Source organism: Capricornis sumatraensis, chromosome 2 (assembly GCF_032405125.1).
Source record: "Capricornis sumatraensis isolate serow.1 chromosome 2, serow.2, whole genome shotgun sequence".
NCBI classification, from domain to species: Eukaryota; Metazoa; Chordata; class Mammalia; order Artiodactyla; family Bovidae; genus Capricornis; species Capricornis sumatraensis.
This window is the reverse complement of record NC_091070.1, coordinates 217818407-217842023: the sequence shown is the minus strand read 5'-3', so window position 1 is coordinate 217842023 and position 23617 is coordinate 217818407. Positions and strand designations below refer to the sequence as shown.

At 50.6% G+C, this 23617-nt stretch overlaps 1 protein-coding gene across 8 annotated transcripts in view; it reads right to left on the bottom strand.

The window, feature by feature from the left end:
- LRRFIP1 (LRR binding FLII interacting protein 1) overlaps positions 1-23617 on the bottom strand; it is a 159714-nt gene that overhangs the window by 67575 nt on the left and 68522 nt on the right. For all 8 annotated transcript variants that reach the window (XM_068965715.1, XM_068965716.1, XM_068965717.1 and 5 more), the window contains exon 2: positions 4721-4807. In XM_068965715.1, coding sequence (XP_068821816.1) covers positions 4721-4807 — 87 coding nt within the window. The remainder of the gene's footprint in view (positions 1-4720; positions 4808-23617) is intronic.

Sequence of the window (23617 nt, the reverse complement as noted above, 5' to 3'; positions counted from 1 at the left end):
TGATGTGCCTTGAATCAGCACCAAGGAAAAAAAACTGGTTTTTCAAGGTGTGCTTCCGCTTGTGAACCACTGAGGATTACGTGGGTGTTTGCACTCCCGAGCTGCATGAGCGCCAGTGTGCGCCGTGCTGGTGTTAATCCCAAGGTTAACACACTGGCGAGGCCCTTTGTTTTCACCAGTGATGACACGCCTGCTTTGGAGGCAGAGGGGTGAGGATTACAGGCTCTGCAGCTTTTTCGGTTCTAGGTTTGAATCTTGGCTCGGCCACCTTCACAGCTTCTGTCTAATTAACTGTCTAATTAAGGCTTGCTTTCCTCACCTGTCAATAAAACCTGGAGAGACCCTGTTCCAGATGGTGAGGGCACCCAGTCCCAGCACCGCCACATGCCGGGGGGCTCCGGGAGGTCCCTGCCGACCCCCTGCCCCACCCCAGTCCGCTCTTAAACCTTCCAAATCCCTTAGTTGAGGAAGTCGACAGAAACGGTCCCTGGCAATGCTGTCCTGCCCCAAGGACGCTGGATTTATGTGAGCGAAGCTGTCCTTGGTGCGACCGCTGGAGGGCTCACAGGTCAATACAAACCTTGGGCCAAGCCAGAGCCCCCCAGTCCGCCCTCACCGCCGTCCAGCTATCTGCCCACAAAGCCTCCTTGCCTGTCCTGCCTTTCTCCATTGGCAGCTTCTTCACTCGGTGACCACACTCGCTGTGCTGGCCAGAGTTAGTGCCTCTGCTTCCTCCCTGACACATGCAGGGCCCCCCACTCAGGGTGTCCTTCTGCACCCAGATAATTCGCAGTGTGGGGTGCAGTCGCCAGGCACGTGGTCTGACCCCGAGAAAGGCGTGCGTTCAGCAGAGAAGGCGCCCTCGCAGTCTACTTGGCCTGTCCCTGAGCTCATGGCAGGGAGAAGGGTCCCGCAGAGGAGACCCACACAGGGCTCATTTTAAAAGCTGACGTTTACCGAAGGCACCTTCCAGGCAGTGAAGGTACGCGTTCCTCTGGGTCCTCGCACTCAGACCCACACGCCCTGGAAACCTGTTCCCACACGTGAAAGCATCCCTGTGGGGGTCGCATGCTAAGAACCCCCTGGTCAGCACACTGCTTTTGTGCAAGGCCTTCTCCGGAACCTGAATCACAACAGTTTCACCCTGTGACCACGTCTGCGTCTCTACTGTAAGAATACAGAGTTTCAGTACAAACTGCTACATAAAGAATGGATAAACAAGGTCCTACTGTATACCATAGGGAGCTATAATCAGATCCTATGATAAATCACTATGGAAAAAAAGACAAAAAAAGAATATATAGATAAAACAGAATCTCTTTGCCATACAGCAGAAATTTAATACAATATTAGTAATCAACTACACCTCAATAAAATTAAAAAAAATTTTTTGAAATTCTAATGGCATCTACTAACCAACGGCACTTGTGTGTCTGACCGAGGGAGGCAAACTGCGGCATTTTTAAACCAGATTTCCCAGGTTTTAATCAAATTTTCTCTGCAAAGCCTGAGGTCCTTAGCAGTCACCAGACACCCGAGGGCAGGCCACGCCGCACAGGAGCTGGGACAGGTTGCTCAAGTCCTCGGGCTCCTCTGTCCTGGGAGCGCTGTGCCTGGCGGGGGTGGGGTGGGGGAACACTCCACAAGGTCACTCCCCTGCTGGCACCCAAGGCCCGTTTAATGATACTGAGATCAAATGGCCCGGACTTAGTTTCCCATCTTTGGGTAGCAGCTGCAGTTTTGCAGCTTGAGGTATTGCAACTGCAGTGCAGGAGTTCAGCAAGAGATCACTCTGCAGAATTAACGTGGAACGGAAGGGGACTGCCCTTGACTCAAAAGAGAAAGGGGTGCTTTGCTTTTAAAAGAGGCACTTCAAATAATTTCTTACTTAGCCTAATTCCTCTTAACCTTTATTTTCTGAAACAAGAACTTCTGCCAAAGAACTTCGTGAATAACACGCTGCTCATATGATCCAGTAGGGCTGGCCAAAAACTTCGTTTGGGAGCACTCGGGGAAACTGGGATGATCTTTCTGGCCAGCCTAACATATATTTCATTCAATTCTGCCCATAATTAAGGATAGAATATATTATAATTTGGAGGATAGATATGTACACACATACTATGTAATTCACTTTCACCTTGCTTTTGTAGAAATTTTCCCTTTGTGTTCTCAGTGAGAGTAACTTTCTCTTACTTTGTGAGACAAATGGTAAAATGATTTCCAGCATGGAAACCAAAGGGAGTCCCCCTGTCAGGTTCAAGGTCATCTTTCCTGAGTCCAGTGGTTTCAGGGGAGAGGGGACAGCCACAGGCCACCAAAAACACTTACTACCAGCAGAGGAGGGTGCAGTGTGGACAACCAGTCAAAGGTGGAAAAACCTGGATGGGGCAGCAAAACATTGTGGAAAATCCTTCCTGCAGCCCTCTTAAGGCCTTAATACAAAAAGACTGGGGGCTGGAGGAGAAGCGGGGGGAAGTAGACAGAGCAACGAGCCACCACTCCTGCTGGAGGCTGGGGAAGGCAGCCCCCGCCCCAGACACTGTGAGGAAGCTGCTGCACCAACCCCTGAATGCCCTTGCCCGTGGGCTTCCGAAGCACAGGGAAGGGGCTGCCGGGGTCCTGCACTCAGGGTTTGCAAGTAGTTACTGCATGAACAGCAACATTCTAAACAGACATCAACACCAGGCAGTCGAACAATCAACCCGTCACTTAAAATCTCGGGGAGGGGAACTGCCTGGGGGTCCAGTGGCTGGGACTCAGCACGCTCACTGGCGGGGCCTGAGTTCTGGTTGGGGAGCTGAGGTCCCATAAACTGTGGGGCGGCCAATAAATAATAATGAATAAAATTAAATCTAAAATAAATAAATAAAATCCCTAACCTAAAAACCAAGGTGGCCTCCAATGCGTACGCTTTATGTCAGCCTAGCGCTGGCTCTTGGTGTCAGGGTGATTCCTGAAGTGCAGGTGACATGTCTCAGACAGGTGACAAAGGCCCACCAAACAATGAGGCTATGCCTTCTCCCCACCTCCCAGTTCAAATACTTCTCCCTGAAGTCTCTCCTGGAAATGCCTCTTTGAATGTACTTTAACAATTACTCTGGGTCAGATACAGTCCCCAGAGTTTGTTTACAAAAGAATATGAGTCAGGCTCCCACCCTTGCCCTTAACCGACCTCATGGCAGGGGAGGGGCTGCAGGTGACCCCAGCCTTAAGCAGTTTCAGCTCAACTGCAGAGTTCAAATAATTAACTTGAGAATTCAGGAGGGTCTATTTCCATTTTTTAAAATGGTAAATGTGATTCTAGGTGGGAGAGGCACAGAGAAAATGTCAAACCCATGCTTCTCCGACTAAATCAAAAGAAAAGCCCCCAAATTAAAATACTAAATTAACTCTAGAGGCAAAATATCATAAAAGCTAGAACGAACTTACAATCGCATTTGTATTTCCAACAAGGAGGGAGGGCGTGGTGATCTACTTTCAAATATTTGTTTAGTCTTTGTCTGCATGTAAACGCAGGACAAGTGATGCCCAAGAAACGTGGCTGCTGCCCTACTGTGGGGTCACTTCCCAGCATCCCTGCTGGCCTGAGGGGTGGCCTTTCTCTCAGGGACATCACACCCTCCTTGGCAGCTTTCAGCTTTCCACCACTGGGACCCAGGTATGACTCCCCTGACTAAACCCCCGGGCTTGAGTTTCTAGTAACTGCCAACCTGCTTTCGCAGCCACAAGCAAGAGGTTTCCTCATCAAGTTCAGACCTGTCCATGCCCCTCCCCTGAGTTCACTCAGAGCGGCTGACCCTGCAGCCGGGGAAGGGGCTGAGAGTTAGAGTGAGTGACTCACCCCCAGGGGAACGTGACCTTGGGAACCTGGCAGAAACTGCAGTTTCACGAGAAGCTGGAAATCTAGAGTTTTATCTGAAGCCTGACGAGTTTTAAAACACTGGTTCAACTTAGAAAATGTGACTACGTGAACCAGACCAGACTCTGTACGAAAATCAGCTGTGAGAAGGCATCCGACCCCCTCTCCAACACAACAACGTTCAAATCTTCCCAATAGAGAGAGCCCTCCGGGGGGGCCTGGCGTGGCTGCTCCCCAGACCCCCAGAGGCCGAGGCCCACAGGAGAAGGCGGAGCCCTGGGAAAGGGACTCCTTCACCCACTGAGCTTTAAGGTCAGGGGAAAGCCCACTCCTCAAACTGCGAGTGAGAGAGCCCTCATGCCGCCCACGTGGCTTCTGGCTCCGGCTCGAGGTGGTGAAAGAAAGAAGCAAACAGCATTAACAGGTGTGTAAACACAATGCTATCCACTTCCCAGGAGGGCCATTTCTCCCCCTGGCTATTTCATCCGGTGTTTATTCTGTTCCCTGTATCACTTAACGGGGCTTCAGGTCTCATGAAACCTATTACAAAGTGTAAAAACCGCAAGAGAAGTATTTTTAAACGGGACTGTTTGGATAGCCTCAAAAAATAATAATCTGTTCTTTCATGTTTTAATTCAGAGGATGAGAACTGTGGCTCCACAGTTGGAAGCAGCATCTCCTGGTTCCTTTGGGCTGGGAGGCTGGTCCGGTGCGATCCACGCAGGCAAGTGTGCTGTGCGGATCTGACAGGTCGAGTGTCCAGGACGCCGCGCCTGGACTGACCCAGACCAGAGTCGCAGGAGGGACAGGGGCCTGGAAGGGACCCTCCCTGGAGCCCGCCGACCAGCCCAGTCTTACCTCCTTCTGCTGCCGCTCCAGCTCCTTCATCCTGATCTCTCGGGCCTCCGCGCGAGCCGCACGCTTTGCCGCCAACCTGGCCTCCGCCTGCAACAGACCCGGAGACTGTGTTAGGAGACGGACCAGTGGCTCCTTTCCAGGCTACAGTCAACCATGATGCTCTGGTTCGGAGGTTACCAAACACACAGTAACACAGACTCATACGTGTTAAAAAGGGCCCAGGAATCACAATACTTTCAGCAGTCGGGATTGCTCCCTCTGCTAATAGCCAAGTGGGTGCTGTTCTGAGGGCTTCACGTACATTAAGCTGTGGGCTCATCATAGCAGCCTTGTTGCGACGATCATGTTACCACACCCAGTTAACAAGTAAGAGACCTAGGGCACAGAGAGGGCAATGCGCCCAAGGTCACACAGCCCGTCAAGTGGCAGGACTGGGCGGTCTGCATTCCTCTGGAGAGACGACAGATTAATGCAGGAACAGAGCATCAGGGCTGGACAAGACCCCGGGGTCACCGGTTCAAGCGCTCCCTTTACAGAGCAGGGAGCAGAGACCTGGAGAGGCCGCCAGACCCATCCGAGGTCACGGGGCTGGGACTCTGCCCCTGCTTCCCAGAGCTCCGGTCTGGTCACCCCTCACTGTTCCCCGATGCCTTCAGGCTCAGCACCGGAGCCTGGGCAAGCCCCACCTTCTCTCAAAGCATCTCAGACCAGAGCTGAGTGGCTCCAGCTGTTTAGAAAAATTACATTAAGACAAAACCCGCCTCCATTTAACTACTTGTCAACTTGCAGCTGATTTCGCCCTATTCTGTTTAAAAGCTTTCTAAAATGCTTGACCAGGACTAACCAGTGCCGTGGGACCTGGCACTTGAACCCTGTTTCCTGTTCTACAAATCCCGAGCTTATGCATTGCTGCAGGGGATAGACCCGCCCAGTGAGCTAAACGGTGCAAAGGTGCCAGGTGCAAAGGTGCCAGGATCCAGGTTTCCTGCTGTTAAAACAAATCCGTTTTCCTTTCCACTTAAATTTTTATGGGAATTCACTTGTAACGTTTCCAGCAGTTCTGACCCAGCTTTCACTGCTCCTTAGCTCATCCTAAAATGAGGCCACTGAGACGGCCAGCCTGCTTCTGGTGTGATCACTGGGTCCAGCTAGCTGTGAGGTGGCCCTAGTGCTCTTGTCCAGATTTGAGGGTGGGGCACCCTGCACCCCAGACTCCCATCGGGATGGTGGGTCCTGATGTCCACGGTGCCCCTCACTTCCACCCTATAATTATATTGCATGTGCGTGTGTGTTAGTCGCTCAGCTGTGTCCGACTCTTTGCGACCCCGTGGACTGCAGCCCGCCAGGCTCCTCTGTCCATGGGAGTCTCCAGGCAAGAATACTGGAGTGGACTGCCATTTCCTTCTCTAAATTATATTGCATAGCACTACAAATTCATCTTCCTTCTAAACTCTAATCTAAGTTGAAGACTGACCTTAGTTGGCCTGCCACAGATTGGCTGGCTAATGTCTTTACAGGGAATTTATTCTATAACCTGCTTTGTCCATGTGGTTTTTTGATCGACCTACCCAAGTCCAAGTCCTTCAAATCAACGACGCCATGGATCACAGCTGCCTCAGAACTTTGATACCTCATTGCCATTTTCAGCTTTCTAAACCATGTTACACTGTGTGATGAGGCAAACTAGAGAGCCGGGGTGTTGTGCGGTGGGGGGAAGGAGGGAGGGAAGGCCCAACAGGCTGACGCCTGGCCACGTGGACGGGGTGCTGTGCGGTGGGGGGAAGGAGGGAGGGGAGGTCCAACAGGCTGACACCTGGCCACGCAGAGTCCCCACAGCCCCGTGGACGGGCCAGCAAGAGATCTGCACCCACGCTGAGTGCAGCGGCCTCTGCAGCCCTGCCTGGGGAGCTGTGGGCTCCAGATCTGTTGGCTCAGGGTCTATGCCAGTGGAGAACCAGGCAGTCAGAGCCCATCAGCTGGGAGGAGGGCGGTTGGGAAAAAGAGAAAGGAAGCCAAGGAGGAAGAGAAGGGGGATGAGGAGTGAGGATGTAAGAAAGAGGCCAGGGGCTGGAGAAGGAGGGGCTGCCGGCGGGGGACAGCAAGAGAGGTGAGCCGCGGGCAGGACTCCAGGTGGTCCCCGAGATGCCCGTCACCGGTGTACACGCTGCACGCACGCCTCACCCCTGAGTGTGGGCAGAGTACTGTCCGACGGATGTCACCCTGGGACTGGGTTACACCACACTGCAGAGACAAATGCCCTGGTGAGCAAGGTCCCCTCATCTGTTGACTTGAGTTCTGGGTGGGCCTGACCTCACCAGGGGAGGCCTGGAAAGGTGGGTCTAGAATCAGAGTCTCCTGCCCGTGAGGGGCCACGCGACAAGGAGTGTGGGGGCCTCTGAGAGCTGAGAAAGGCCCCAGCGGATGGGAACGTGGCACCCTGGTCCCACACCAGCAGGACGAGACCACCACCAACACCCATGGGAGCTGGTCTCAGGACCCTGCGCTCCAGAAAGGATGCAGCCTGGCCGACACCCTGACCGCAGCCTCTTTGAGACCATGAGCAGAGGACCCGGGAGGCTGCGGCCCGACTCCTGACCCTCGGAATCTGTGAGCTGATAAACATGTGCTGTTCCAAGCTGCCATGCTTGTGGGCATTGGTTACACAGAACTGGCCCAAGGCAGTGAGGCCTGGATGACTCCTGCTCACACAGCGTGGGAGCCTCTGTGATCCAAGTGAGCCCAAGCCCTTGGTCACCCAGCTCCTCCCCGGCCTGTCTGTCCTGCCCCGCTCGGGACAGGAGCAATGATCCTCAAAGGGACCTGTCTGAGCAGGTAGCCCCTGCCTCCTGGGGTGATCTCCCCACCAGACTGGCAGGTCTCCCAAATCATGGCCCATCATCAGACCCCAGCTACTCTGGTGGGTCACCTTCCCCCCAGGAAAGGGCCCACCCCCTCTCTGGTCCTTAAGTCCATCCAGCCTGTCTGTCCCGTCCATGATCTCAGGGACCTGGGCTTGTGTTGCTAAAGGGACCACATGGATGAACCAAGTCCTAGGACAAACTCCCTGCGAGGACACGAGTTAGTCAACCTTGCGGACAGATCAACACAGCCATGCTTCACCTTAGATCGGAAGGCGGGAGGGAGGGAGAGGATTTAGCACAGTTTCAAATGCTTGCAGTCACCACCATACAAAGTCCTTTCATCTCAGGGATTCGACATGACTCGTACATGGAGAACAGGCTCTCACGACACAGGAAGTGGTAACAACCATGCTTGCCTCTGGGACTCTGGCTAGAAGCTGACAGATACACGAGCCAACGTTTCAAGTGGCACAGAACCTACGCACAGCTAACTTCACCAGCACAAAACTAGTACTAGCAGAACAACCCCAACTCAGCCCGAGATGCCTGAAAGAAAGCCACACAGATCCCCGATAACACGGTGCATCCTAAAACACTGATGTTGCCAAGAACACGAAATGGACACAGAGCATCCCAAATACCCATCCTTCAAGACAGCAGCAGAGGAAATCTTCGGTAGGAACAAGTTGCCCAGTGAACTAAAAAGTACCAAATAGCGATGGTCCACCCTGGCGGCCTGCAGGCATGAGGCCACTCACCCAGCGTTTCCAGGGGGACCCAGCCCTGCCCTCTAGCTGGCAACCATCGGGTAGCAGTTCTGGGGGTCGGTGTGCCCCCAGCCAAAGCCTCCATGGTGCAGGACAAACCCACTGCAGACTGACACTTTATAAAATATCAACTCACATGCCGGGGGTCACAGCCACTTCCGACTGTTCAAGTTTCCTGATGCACTTTCACTTTCTGCCCCGCGCCAGTAGGGGACTGGCTGCAGGATCCTCGCCACCACCAGCCCAGGCCACGCAGCACTGCTGAGCCAGCCAGGGAAGGGCTTTCCCAGTGCAGGCTGGGGCCCAGTCTCACGGGTGCACACAAAGCAATGGGGGGCTGTGGATAAGTGACAAGCGCTACTGTAGGTGAGAAAAAAAACGTGCTGGGCTGCTCTGGAGGAGAACACAACCCACCCGGGGATCAGGAGCCCTGAGCCCACCCTGAGGAGCAAAGGGGGGAAAGCCGGGGCGAGGGGGCGGTGGCGAGGTGCCAGGATGGGGCCGGGGGGCGGGTCCCCCAGGGCCTGGGCATCCCCCGCAGCTGCAGCCCTGCTGTCTGGAACCTCATCTCCAGGAAGGAATGCGGAAGCACTGACAGGTTTGAGGAGGAGGAACACAGTGAGGTCTGACTTCTGCTTTAGAAACACCCGCTGGATGAGGCTAGAGAGCGGCAGTGGGGGTGGGAGGAGGGGCTCGAGACCCAGGAGGCGAGGAGGGGACGCTTCCGGTCAGGGAGCCTGAGAACACGAACCATGTGCCAACGATGAGGGGAGAGGATTCCGGAAGGAGGTCAGGAGCCCGAGGCTCCAGGGAGGCCCCCGAGGCCCCGGGAACCTGAGAGCCACGGACAAGAGCCCAGACCCCAGGCCCACGCAGCACACCCACCCAGACTCACATGGTCTGCTGACGCCCCTGGCCTCGAAGACGGCTTATTTCTCCATCTTGACTCCCTGCCCACCCAGCTCCCAGCCTCACAGGAGATGATGACCAAGGCCGAAGGGGAAGGATGGAGAGGATGACAGACCCACGGAATTCAGAGTGCAAGCTACGACCTTCGCAGGGCTTTGGAACAAAGCACATGTAACACACCGTGGTAATGCAAATGGACAACCCACGAGGACCCACTGTGCCGTACAAGGAGCTCTGCTCAGTGTTATGAGGCAGCCTGGATGGGAGGGGAGTGTGGAGGGGGATGGACACGTGTATATGTGTGGCTGTGTCCCCGGCCTGTCCACCCGGGACTACCACAACATTGTTCATCGGCTATGTGAAGTTGCTCGGCCGTGTCCGACTCTTTGAGACCCCGTGGATCGTAGCCTACCAGGCTCCTCCATCCATGGGATTTTCTAGTCAAGAGTACTGGAACGGGTTGCTATTTCCTTCTCCAGGGGGATCTTCCTGACTCAGGGATCGAACCCAGATCTCCCACACTGTGGGCAAATGGTTTACCGTCTGAGCCACTAGGGAAGCCGTTGGCTATATTACAGGACAAAATAAAAATTTAAACACACACACACATAGAAAAGCAATCAAACAAAATCCCTGAAAAACGAGTCTGCACAGGCTTCCTCTCCCACCACGTCCCCAGCTGCCAGTGGTAGTCCTTTCATACTCACTGGAGGTCAAGGTCCGCAGGTCTCCCACTGGTCACGGAGGCCCAGGCCTGCTGGCTGTGATGCCAGGGCACCACAGGGCTGAGGTCCACCCCCCGCCCCCCCCCCACTGGTCCTGCGGCTCGTCCCTCAGTCCACTGTCCCTGGAAGGGGCTCCAGACCCCAGACCCTCCTTCCTTTGCCCAAGATCATCTCTGTCGAGATACAAAGGAGACATTCAGGGCCTTAGGCAGGCTGACGGCTGTGGGGGCTGGTGGTGGGATAGGGGAAGGGTCTTGCTCCCTAGCAGCAGCAGCAGCAGCAGGGGCGGCCCCCCACCCCCCGGGGCTTGTTAAAGATGCAGAATGCCCAGCTCCACCCAAGACCGCTGAGTCAGAGCCTTGGGCGTGGCCCGTCTGGGCTGCAACATGCCTGGGTGCTGGCTGCTCCTCCAGGGCGACGACCTCTGCTTTCTGTTATTCCATCTCAGCTTGGGTATGTTTGACGTTTTTCATAACAAAGAGCAAACATTTTTGAAGGAAGGAAGGAAAGGGTGGGGGAAGGGAGTAGAGGCTGAGAGGGAGAGAGAGAAGGAAGGAAGGAAGTGAAGGAGCCTTGAAACCAAAACCAAGCTCCCTGCTGCAAGAAGGTGGCCTCGGTTCTGCCACTAAACAACCCTGCATGCAGTGTTGCCCCCACCCCCAGCTGGACCACCCCTCCCCGTGCCACTGCGACTCCAGGATCAGGGAGGGGTTGGGGAGGAGCTGACCTGGCCAGGCTTCCTCTGATGAGATCCAGGCTCCCTGGCTTTCTCAGGACAGTCCAGGGCTGGAGGGGAACGAGAGCCAGAGGCCCAGCCACTCCCAGGAGACACAGCTCCCCCTTCCCTGGGTCCCACCTGACCTGGAACCCCACAAACAGAGCCTTACAGATGCTGGGCTTTAAAGCGAGGCAGCCTTTGACAACGGAGATGGTTGGGATGAGAAAGTTTCTTTTATCGCCCCAGTGGCCTCAAAATAATCCTCAAAAGCTGAACCCCTGATTCCAAAGTTCCACTTTCAACATTTTATTGGCGATAAACAAGATAACACTCTGACACTGAGGCGACCCGTATGGTCTGAGAGATGCTAAAAAAATACACAAAGCGGCACAAGTCTGAGTTCCGGGGACTTCTGAACAAAGGGTTAATTAAAAACAGCCAGGCCCACCCAGTCAGAGCCTAGGATGCCAGCCCCGCAGTGCCACCCATGGTCTGGAATGGAGGCACGGAGACCTCCGGCCAGCAGCCCGGCCACAAGGGCACACAGGCGGGCTGGAGAGACAGACAGCCAAAGTGTTGCTGATACGGTCAGAGTAAAGGGACAAAGTAGGTGATTAAACAGTTAATTTCACTAGGGGACTGTAAGTAGAAAAACTATGGGAGACCCTTGTAAGTTAATGACCACTCAGGAAAGCAGGTTTGCTTAACCACAAAACCAAGCAGGCTTGCTTAGCAACAGAATCACTCAGCAGAAGCATGAGACATGTGCCCAAACAATAAAACAATGGTGGCGTGAGACCCACATCCCGCCCAGCGAGCTCAGTAAGCTGGTGATCCCTAGGATATGCTCAGGCTTCACAGGTGGTAAAGAACACGCCTGGCAATGCAGGAGATATGAGATGTGGGTTCAACCCCTGGGATGGGAAGACCCCCTGGAGAAGGGATAGGCTGCCCACTGCAGTATTCTTGGGCTTCCCTGGTGACTCAGATGGCACAGAATCTGCCTGCAATGCGGGAAACCTGGGTTTGATCCCTGGTTGGGAAGATCCCCTGGAGGAGGGCATGGCAACCCACTCCAGTATTTTTTCCTGGAGAATCCCATGGACTGACCGAGGAGCCTGGAGGGCTACAGTCCATAGGGTTCCACAGTCAGACACGACTGAAGTGACTTAGCACTTGTGTACGCAAGACATGCTCTCTGCACACATAAAAAAACAATCTGTGAACCTGGTTTGACCATGTAGGGACAAGAAAACTCTGCTGCTCAACCTGGAGGAGGAGCTGATAGTGGAGGTATGACATCTACTCAAAAAAGACAAAGATGGTCTCCTTTTCCCACTTTTTGCTTGATTATAAAACTGTAGCCCAGTAAGTTTTCATTAAGTCATGTGGTACCACCTTGCCTGCCCGCTTGTAAGCCTCACAAGCACCCTATTCTAACAAATCTTTTTTTTTTTTGATTGAAGCTTAATAACTTGGTTACAGCATTGCATTGGTTTCTACCAAATAACAAATCACTTCTTATCCATAACTTTTCTCTCGCTGAATTCTTTCTTTGCTGAAACAGAAAGGACTATGGTACCTGAGCTCTTTGGAGCCCCTGAAATGACACCCAGTGGTTTCAATGCTTCTCTGTCTGAAATGCCCTCGAGGCAGGCGCAGACCCAGACCGGGCTGGAGAAAGGCTGGTGGGCTATGTGAAGATGTCACCAGCAAAAGCAGGAGTTACTTTGGTGACGGGTCTCTGTGCCAAGGGCTCAATGGGCTCTGGTTCTAGATCGGAGCACGGAGCAAAAGTGGGTTCTACCAGGATGAGACACGGGAGTCAGTGGATAAACAGTCAGACGCACCCCCGTTCTATCAGGGACCCTGACAGGCCTCCTGCTCGGAGCACCAGGAATCCCAGCTGTAATAAAGCTGCTCCAAGGACATCAGCTGCTCCTCTCTTCAGGGAACTCAGGGACAGACCAGCCTGGCCTGGGGACTGAGCAAAACTAAAGCAGAAGTGACTCACCAGGGCAGGAGGAGAAAGCCCTGCCTGGGCGAGGTGTGCCCTGCCCTCTTAGCTCGGCCCCTGCACAGCTTCCTTCCTCTCCGCGACCTCCTGTCTGTGGTGGGGGTTTCGTAAGCAGGAAGGGGAGACCCTGCCCAAGGGTGGAGCGACCACACACCCCAGTACCCTGCACCCCAATTACAGTGGCATCTGGGGGGCTCTAAGAGTTCTAACACTCTTTGTAGCCTTTTGTGGTGCCTACCAATTCAACCCCCCATCTTTTAAAAACAGAAATGTGGTAACGCCAGTGGAACCCAAGTCCTGCCTGCTTGGAGAGGACAGAGGTGCCTGGAGGCAGACTCAGTATTTTTCTGAAAAGCCCCACATGAAGTCCAGAGTCCTGACTCTGCACACTTTCTTCTGAGCTCCAAAGCTCTGCTGGGATTCAAGCAAAGTGTGGAATTCTATATCCCCACGTCCCTTATCCCACGTCACAGAAAAAGCTCCTCCTCTGTTCTCAGACTCTCCTGGGGCTCCAGAATTCTGCATGGAAAGGGGCAGGGATTTATGAGCCATAACTCTGGGGTGACTCTTGGGAGATGAGCTTGGAGGCTTTGTCATCTCCTCCCCCTCCGAGGAGAAGCCCCGGGGCCTGGAAAGGGGTGCCGCTGCTGGAAGCAGCTCCCACCCCGCCCCGCAGAGCCCAGGAGACTTATGCTCTTGGCTGACGTGCGGATCAGTGACCCCAAAGCTCTGTGATGGGAGAGTTTTCTTCCAGCCACGGGACGTGTTACCACCGTATTTATCACCTCTCGGGAAAGGTTGAAGGACTAAAGCGCACGCACGTTGAGTGTAAGAGGAGTACCAAGCGGTCGAAGCCTGAAGTGGGACAAAGAGCCGGTTCTGTTTAGAAACAAGGAGGGGCCCTCCCTCCATCCACGTGTGACTGGTCCCTGGAATGAGGAAAGGACAGAGGAGCAAGTTCGCAGACTCACCGGAGCAGACACAGGGCCCCAGGCTGAAGGGACTTACAACGCTGCCCTCTGTGCAGAGCCACCGTGAGGCTCCGACACAGAAGCCCTTTCCTGACCTGCCTTTAAAAAAAAAATTCTTTTTTTTTCTCGAAGTAGAATTGATTGTGTTAGTTTCCGGTGTATAGCAAAGTGATTCAGCTATTTTTCATACTCTATGCTATTATATTAACAGGTCACTACAAGGTATTGAATACAATCCCCTGTGCTGTAGAGTATAGCCTTGTATGTCTAGCTTATGTACGGTACTTTGGCTCTGTTAATCCCTAACTCCTCATTTGTCCTGCCTCCCTCCCTTTCCCTTTGGGTAACAGAAGTTCGTCTTGAGGTCTGCGAGTCTGTTTCTGTTTTGCGTACAAATTCTTTTGTATTTTTAAGAGTCCACACATAAGTGGCTATGTCTAGGAGTGGGATTGTTGGATCCCATGGTAACTCTTATTTTCCGTTTTTAAAGGCGCCTCCACATTGCTTTCCATAGTGGCTGCACCAATTTACCTTCCTACCAACAGTGTAGGAGGGTTTCCTTTTCTCCACACCCTATTCAGCATTTATTATTTGTAGACTTTTTAATGATGGCCATTCTGACTGGTCGGAGGTGATACCCCACTGGGCTTTGAATTTGCATTTCTCTATTAATTAGTAATGTTGAACATCTTTCCATCTGCCTGTTGGCCATCTGTACGTCTCCTTTGGAGAATGTCTATTTAGGTCTTGTCTATGTTTTGCTTGGGTTGTTTGTTTTATTGAGATTGAGTTGTATGTAGAAGCTGTTTGTACATTTTGGATATTAACTGTTTGCTGGTCATATCCTTTGCAAATACTTTCTCCCAGTCTTTTCCTTTTGTTTATGGTTTTGTTTGCTATACAAAAGTTTTTGAATTTAATTAGGTCCCATTTTATTTTTGCTTTTATTTCTTTTGCTTTGGGAGACTGATCTAAGAAAATATTGCTATAACTTATGTCAGAGAATGTTTTGCCTATGTTCTCTTCTAGGAGTTTTATGGTGTCATGTCTCATATTTATGTCTTTAGACTATTTTGAGTTTATGTTTTATATGGTGTGAGGGAGTGTTCTAACTTCATTAATTTACATGCAGCAGCCCAGTATTCACAACACCACCTGCTGAAGAGACTGTTTTGCCATTTTACATCCTCGTCTCCTTTGCTGAAGTTTGACCATAGGTATGTGGATTTATTTCTGGGCTCTCTGTTCTGTTGATCTGTGTTGTTGTTCAGTTGCTAAGACGTGCCTGACTCTGCGCAATTCCATGGACTGCAGCAGGCCAGGCTTCCCTGTCTTCACTGTCTCCCGGAGCTTGCTCAAATTCATGTCCAGTGAGTCGGTGATGCCATCCAACCATCTCATCTTCTGCTGCTCCCTTCTCCTTTTGCCTTCAATCTTTCTCAGCATCAGGGTCTTTTCCAGTGGGTCAGCTCTTTGCATCAGGAGGCCAAAATACTGGAGCTTCAGCTTCAGCATCAGTCCCTCCAATGAATATTCAGGCCTGATTTCCTTTAGGATGGACTGGTTGGATCTCCTTGCAGTCCAAGGGTCTCTCAAGAGTCTTCTCGAACACCACAACTGGAAAGCATCAATTTTTCGGCACTCAGCCTTCTTTATGGTTCAACTCTCACATCCATAACGTGACTACTGGAAAAACCATAGCTTTGACTATATGGACCTTTGTCGGCAAGAGCATGGGATATCTTTCCATTCCTTTGAATTGTCTGCAGTTTCCTTCAGTTCAGTTAGTTTAGTTGCTCAGCTGTTTCTGACACTTTGGGACCCCATGGATTTCCTCAATTTCCTTAATCAGCATTTAATAATTTTCAGCATACAGCTCTTTTACCACCATGGTGAAGTTTAGTCCTAAGTTTGTTTGTTTCTTTTTTGATGTGATTTTAAACAGGATTTTTTTAAAACGTTATTTTCCTGATATTTTCTTATTAAAGAAATGCAACAGGTTCAGGTTTCTAAATATTAACCTTGTATCCTGCTATCTTGCTGAATTCATTTATTAGTGCTTAACAGGTTTTGTGTGGCGACTTCAGGGTTCTCTCTATCATCATCTTAAGTACAAACAGTAGCAGCTTTGCCTCTTCTCTTCCAGTTTAGATGCCCTGTATTTCTTATTTATCTATTTTTATTTTGTTGTGCTGGGTCTTCACTGCGGCCTGTGTGTTCTTTGTTGCTTTCGAGTTGTGGTGCACAGGCTCCAGAGTGCACAGGCTCTCTAGTTGTGGCACGTGGGCTTAGCTGCTGAGTGGCATGTGGGATCTTCGTTCCCCAATCAGGGATCAAATCCACATCCTGTGCATTGGAAGGAAGACTCTTAACCATTGAACCACCAGGTAAGTTCTGTATTTCTTTTCCTTGTCTGATTGCTACGACTGGGACTTCCAATATTAGGTTGAATAGAAGTAATGAGAGCAGGCAACCGTGTCTTACTCCTGAATTTAGCAGGAAGGCTTTCAGCTTTTTACCATTGAGTATTATGTTGAATGTGGGTTTATCATAAATGGCTTTTATTACGTTGAGATATGTTCCCTCTATAACCATTCTGGTGAGAGTTTTCACCATAAATGAAGGTTGAATTTTGTCAAATGCTTTTTCCACGTCTACTGAAGTGATCATGTGGTTTCCATCTTTGCTTTTGTTGATGTGAGATATCACAGTGGTCGGCTTGCTGATGTGGAACCATCCTTGTGACCCTGGACCGAATCCCACTGGATTGTGTGTACGGCCCTTTTTATGTCCCGCTGTATGTGGTTTGCTAACATTTTGCATCTACATTCACGAGCGATACTGGCCTGGAACTTTCTTTTTTTTGTAGTGTCTGTGTCTGGTGTTGGTGGCTTCACAGAATGAGTCTGGGAGTGTGCCCTCTTCTTCAGTTTTTGGAACAGTGTAAGAAGGATACATATAAGTTCTTCCTTTGTTAGAATTCCCAAGTGAAGTTGTCTAGTCCCAGACTTCTCTTTGCAGGGAGGTTCTTTTTTTTTTCTCCCTAAATTTCAGATTCTATTTAACTTCTAGTGATCAGTCTGTTCAAATTAGTCGTTTCATCCTGACTGAGTTTTGGCAGGCTGTGTTTCTAGAAACTTGCCCATTTCTCCTAGGTTGTCCAATTTTTTGGCATACGGCTATCCACAGTATTCTCTATGATTCTTCGTATTTCTGGGGTCTCAGTTGTTATTTCTGCTCTTTCATTTCTTCTTTGATTTGGGTCCTCTCCCTTTTCTTCCTTGGGGAGCCTGCCTAGAGGTTTGCTGATTTTGCTCATCCTTTTAAAACACTAGCTCTTGGTTTCATTGATCTTTTCTGATTTTTTAATCTCTCTTTTATTTATGTACTCTCTTGATCTTTCTTATTTTGCTGAGTTGACTTGGCTACAGGAACTGACAACAGCCACCAACTTTTGTTTTCTACATAGACCCCCAACTCCTCATATGCAGTAGATTCTAAAAATAGTGTGCTATTCAAAGTAACCAAGTAGATGGGGCCATGTGTTCTCCCACACAGGCAGGAACAGGAGCGGGAACATTCCGGCTGGCAGCCCAGAATCAGTGGCCATCCGGGTCTCTGTATGTGTATCCACTGCCCTGCCCATGCCCCTCAGCTGCCACGGGCACTGTACTCCAGTCTCGAAGTTTCATCTTCCCAACCCCCTCAATCATGGTAAGTCCCTCCACGAGGGGGCTGCTCTTTCCAGCCACGACTCTAATTACGCTCGCCAGGGAGGAGAAGGCACTTTGGAATGACGCTGTCAGGGAGCATGCACCAGCTCTCAGAGGGCATTTAGGAAATGCTCGGGGGAGGGGGCAGGTGTTGGGAAGTCACAGTGATTGGAGGAGAGACTGATGGCATTTGGGGGCAGGGCATGGCATGCCAACCATCCTGCCCTTGGGCAGGCCTGTACAATAAGGAACTTTCCTACTGGCTACTCAAGCAGATCCAAAAACCGCATTCATAACTTTCAGACCTACAAACTGATTTCAACTCACATGTAAATTCAAAATGTTATGAGTAGTTTCAACATACATTGACTACTCCAGGAATGCAATCTGCATGGAAATCAGGAAAGATTATACACGGCTTTGTTCAGAACCTTCCCAAGAGTTAGTCACAATATTCACATTCTGTTCCTGCACTTTGCTTTCATTTGATTTCTTTTTAATGTTACAGTTCAAACATTATATTGACTTGAAATTATGTGTGAAGGTAGCGTCTACCACCTAGGAATTTCATTTCAGGTTTAGTAACAAGGATATTAAAAACTTGTTATAAAAAGAGACATTGGGTCTGACATGACTGGGAACCACTTTTTTAAAACTCTGGGGTGCAATGGGGGTGCTGAACGCCTCTACTGCATGTCCACGCTTGTTGAAACAGCCTGACCACAGGTTCAGGGCACAGGTCTGGGGGCCAGTGCTGAAGCCACAAAATAAACAAGTTATCGATTTTACTTGATGATATGGAGGACATACAGTTAAGGACTAGTCAGGCTAAAGTTTAATCAGTTATTTAAAACACTATGTTTCCATCAAAATCAAATCAGATGAGTTATGGACTATAAAATGATCATGGAATTTAATGATAAAACAGCAGCCTTCAAAGAAGCCTTGACCTCACAAGGCCACCCATGTCTGTGCCCAGAGGTCAAGTCCCGGTGCCGCATCCTCTGGTCTTGGGGGACCAGGCGTAGAAACCACCTCTCCAGGTGATGGTGTTCTCAGCAGGGTCTGGGGTTTCCAAAGACTGAGACGGTCCTGAGAGGGGTCTCAAGACCAAGCTGTGAGTGCTGGCTCTGCCGCTCGCCCATTATGTGAACTTGGACAAATTACGTCACTTTGGAAACCCAGTGACATGATCTCTGGGAGCTTGCTTTGCCTCTGAAATGTTTGGTCTCCAAAGAGGTGAATTATCTGTTACACTGAGACTGTCCACAGAGTTCTCTTTCCCCGTTTTGCTACTGGAAATCTCCTGACTTTTCTTCTCAGAGAAACATACCAAAAGAACAAACATTTTAATCACGAACAAAAGTATTCATGTTACTTAATGGAGAGCAGACTAATAGCAATTACCTATTCGAACTTCACAAAACAACCTTCAGCTTAGCAGCGACCGGCACTCAAGCCGATGAATGAAAAGAGTGTGTGCTTGGGGTCTCCCTGGTGGCTCAGTGGTAAGGAACCTGCCTGCCAGTGCAGGACACACGGGTTCGATCCCTGGTCTAGGAGGATCCCAAATGCCGCGGAGCAACTAAGCCCTGTGCCACAACCGCGGAGCCTGTGTTCCAGAGTCTGAAAACCGCACCCACTGAGCCCCCAGGCCGCACGACTGCGGCACGTGCGCCTGGAGCCCGGGCTCTGCAGCAAGAGAAGCCACCATAATGAGAAGCCTGTGCACCGCAACAAAGAGCAGCCCCACTCGCTGCAGCTAGAGAAAGCCTGCGTGCAGCAACGAAGACCCAGCATAGTCAAAACTAAAACTGAATAAATAAAAGCTAAAAAAAAAACAGTGCACAGTATTTTCCATGCAAAAAGTTCTCCTCTTGCTGTTAATACATTTTAAGTGTTTTTCTGAGATGAGGGATGTTCACACTTCCTTCAGTGGTCTCAGCATATTGGAGCGACAAGCAAGCAATGGCTGCAAATAGCCTCATGTGTGACTGACAAGTGGCAGGTGAGAGCAGCCTGGCCTCACCTGAGCAGCGCTCCCCGTGACAGGTTCCCTCCAGGCAGCGCATCTGGGCTCTGTGCCCTTTGCTTCGCCTGCTCCGCTCAGGTTCTTCCTTGTAAGCCACATACTTTCCTTGCTGTTCAGTCACTGAGCTGTATTTGACCCTTTGTGACCTCCATGGACTCCAGCCCAGGCTCCTCTGTCCACGGGATTCTCCGGGCAAGAATACTGGAGTGGTTACCATGTCCTTCTCCAGGAGATCTTTCCGACCCAGGGATCGAACCTGTCTCTCCTGCGCTGCAGGTAGATTCTTTACCAATGAGCCATCTGGGAAGCCGCCCCACCCCCCACTCCCTTAAGATGACACAAAACACTGACATTGTTCCTTCTCAAAAAAAAGACTTGACGCTCCAGTAGCCCCATGCTTTCCCAAGCAGGCAGCACACAGCTACTGACACCCTTTCCTCTGTCCAGGTGATCCTCCTGGAACCAGCCAGGAAAGGGCCAGGCGCCCTCAAACATCGTCAGCAGACTCGTCTGTTTGGATGGTGGGGAGGAGCTTTACAATACATGGGAATGAGGCTGGTACCCAGCAGTTCTCGCTGTGGGTTGACCCAAGTGACAGCTAAAACGTGGGTACGGTATGAACTACAGAAAAATAAAAATGCTGGCAGCTATGTGGTTTCTATCCATGTCCTTATTTAGAAAAAATAACTCATTGAGTGTTCTTTTGTCTGAAAAACTACCAGAAATAGAAAGGAAATGTTCATCAAATCAAGACCTCAGTCACAAGGACGTGTGTCCTAAGAGGCTGCCTTGGCAGAAAGACGTCCTTCGGCCTGAGCCTGGGGCTGTGAGGGCCCAGGGCTCAGGAGACAGGCTGACAACAGCAAGGAAGCTCTCCCGATGCCTCGCCAGACCTTGCCCGGGCAGGCTGGACGGGGGTGGCAGTGACCATCACCAGCTCTGAACCATTCTGCCTGGGGCCCAACAGGCCCCGCAGCCTGTGGCTGTGCAGTCTTGGGAAAGTCCCCTGAACCTTCTGAGCCCATCTTCTCTTTATGTGTAAGTGGAGATAACCAAACCGCCTCTGAGATACGCCAGGGCAAGGGAAGACTTCTACAGGAAACTCTCAAGATCGCTGACACAGCAGGGCTCTGGGAAACGCTACCAACTGTGTCTACCTACACGGTGCCTCTGTCCCAGCAGTGTGAACTCGGCTCAGAGGACGTTTAAAAGACAAGAGAGAAGACGAGTGTGCCGAAGCACCCACCAGGAGTAAGAGTGCTGGGGAGACAGCCCACCCACAGCAAAAGCCCACTCCTCTTTCTCCTCCCGCCACCGGCCAGAGATAAAAAAGACCTGAGGGTCAGAAACGATGTTGCTCTCATAAGCTCTAGGACACAAACACATAAATGAAACATTTTAGTTAAAAGGAAAAGTAAATCTTTATAGCAATTTAAACTACAAAGTAGCTTTCCTTCAGAGTCCAGATCAAAGTATTTACACAGGTTTTAAAGTTGTCAACTTATAGCATGAAGGAGAAAAACCACTTGAAACTCCCGCCCTCCCCTACACAAAAACATCAGTCTCAGAGAGGGGATTTAAGTAGTGGTCCACCATCAAACGCGCAGGAATTCTGAATCAGTGAATCTTGGATGTAGTCAAAACAGTGCTTTGTTTACACTAGAAGTTCACTTTCTTTTTCTAGATAGTCTGAACAGTAAAAGTTCTGGTAAATCCAATCCATGAAAATATGGAAATAACCTGCTTTAACACACACACACACACACACGAGTGCACAGGCGCTAAAACTGGGGTGGCCCAGAGTAAAAGCAGTGAAGTAACAAAAATTCCTCTCTCTCTGACCCTTGTCTCACATACAGTGAGATACAGCAGCCTTCCTGCTGTGACAGGTTATAACCCGAGCCCTATGGCCAATGGGGCTCTGAGGTCAAAACTTTTAAGTGTGATCAGATATTCTGGAAATACTGGCATATGAGTAACCAACCGGTCATAAACATTTCCTTTGCTGAGTCACACAGCCTGATTTTTCAAGGATAAGAATTTCCTCCTGAACATTGCCTTTTGAGGAGCAAACATATCACACCAACATGCGACCTCATAATTCTGTAGAAACTAGATAAGAACCTCACTCTTAATCAGGTAATACTCGGATCAACTTTGTCTGAAAACACTTGAGCCGCTATAAATAACGCGATTTCCTGTGCTCAGTGTAAGTGGCAGTTTAGACTGCAGGATTTGAAAAAAAAAAAAAAGCGTGCGAATGAGGCTTCCGCTCCGTTGATATTAGTTCAGGCTGAAAAGAAACTAATTCTTAACGAATAGGGGAAATTGAGTCTCCATCTTTGCCCTAGTGGGACACTTTTACTACTAAAAGACCTAACTTACTGCTTTTATATCTTAAGTGCTTGGGGAAATGATCCATCTAAAACAAACCAGGATTCCAACACCCAGAGTCTCAGGCTAAGCCTAGCAAGGCCAGGCACCCCAGCACTATGTGTTTCTGCTCGCCAGGACCAGGGGACCTGGGCACAGGTACCTACAATGAGATGAGACTTGGGGACGTCCACGTTCCCCCCGACAGCCTCTCTCAGGATGGGGCTGGCTGTTTGTGAGGACTCCGTGCTGCTCTGTATGTGGGAAGCAGCCAGCTGACACAACCCGGTGCGCACAGGGGTAAGTTACCCAAGTTAAGGAAACACGGTTTCCACACCGTCTGCTCCTGCAAGGAGCCTGGACTTCCTCCTTGGATCCTACTTTTTTGCTATGAGGTGGAGTTAGACAAATCCATGTCCTCCTGCCAATCCAAGCTCTGGCCTCACACCCATGGGGCCCCGGCCCTCCTCTTCCTCCACTGGGGACCCCTGTTCCTAGGACACAGGGTCATTCAGCACTGAACACAAGCTGGCACAAACCAGTCTGAAGTGCCCACCCTTCTCTGGCTGGAATACTAATGCCCAGGATGGCCTCTGGGTAAGTCCTTCGGACATAGCCCACCTAACACCTCACCCCCACCCCGCCCCATCCCACTTGTTTCCTTTCAACCACTAACGTCATAAAACAAGGACTGTGTTTTACTTCTGTTCCCCATGTTCTGCTTTAAAAAAAAAAAAACTTTTTTTTTTTGCTGTTTTTTTTTACTAAAAACAAACAAACCCCTCCCTAACAAGCCCTCTCCCAAACAAACAAAAACTCTAACTAGTTCACAACTGATTACTAAAAACCCCTGGGACCAAGGATGTTTCAGAATTCAGCATTTTTGGGTTTTAGAAGGGTAATAAGAGGCATACACTGTCTGTTCTATAACGACTCAGAGTAACAGTCCTTAATCAAGTACCTTAACAGGGCTGCAGAGAAATGTACGCGCATTCACACTAAGAAGAATAAAGACTGAAAATAGCCTTCCATCAGCCAAATAAATGGGACCTGGGGACCTTGGCACAGGACCCCACAATATGATGAGACTTGGGAGGGGACACAAAGAGCCTCCCATCACTGCCAAATGAATTCTGCTCACAACTTACAAAAAAAGAGAAACAGCCTTAGTTTTCTGACTATACTGGATCCTGGAATCGCGGGCTGGAGGGGGTGGGCACCTTCTCAATGAGCAGCTGTTCCAGTCTCTCCTGGCACCGGCTCCCGACAGCATCTCAGTGAGGCACACATCTCCACCAGACCCGATCCCGGGGTAAGTTAAGGCTTAAGGAGACGCTGCATCGAGTGCCATCGAACGAGAGGTGCTGTTTCTACTCCTGCCTCAGATCCTGCTCCCCATGGTCACTCTGTTCTTCTCCGGGCCCAGCAGTTCATTCCTCTGAGCTCAAATCTTGCGCAGGACTAACATCAGTCTGTTCTTGCCATCTATGGCTTGCCTAGGCGACTCCTGGGAGCACCAGCCTTTCTTAGAGCATTCCCATCCTCCTTTCTTCCAAGGGCCCTTCCCTGATGCTGACGCAAAGCTCTCTCTGCAGGTTCCCAATTAGGCGAAGGGGTAGGAACCAGCTCCAAGGGTCTGGTTCAAGGCTGGAACCTTAAGTGAGGCCAGAGGAGCACACTGAATGTGGACATTAAAAATAATACCCACCTGACAGTCCTCAAATAAGGAATGTGATTTTCAAGTGTGTGTTCATCAGAATCTATTTCCACATTTCTTTCTGGGGTTGACCAGGAAACTGAGGGCAGAGCAG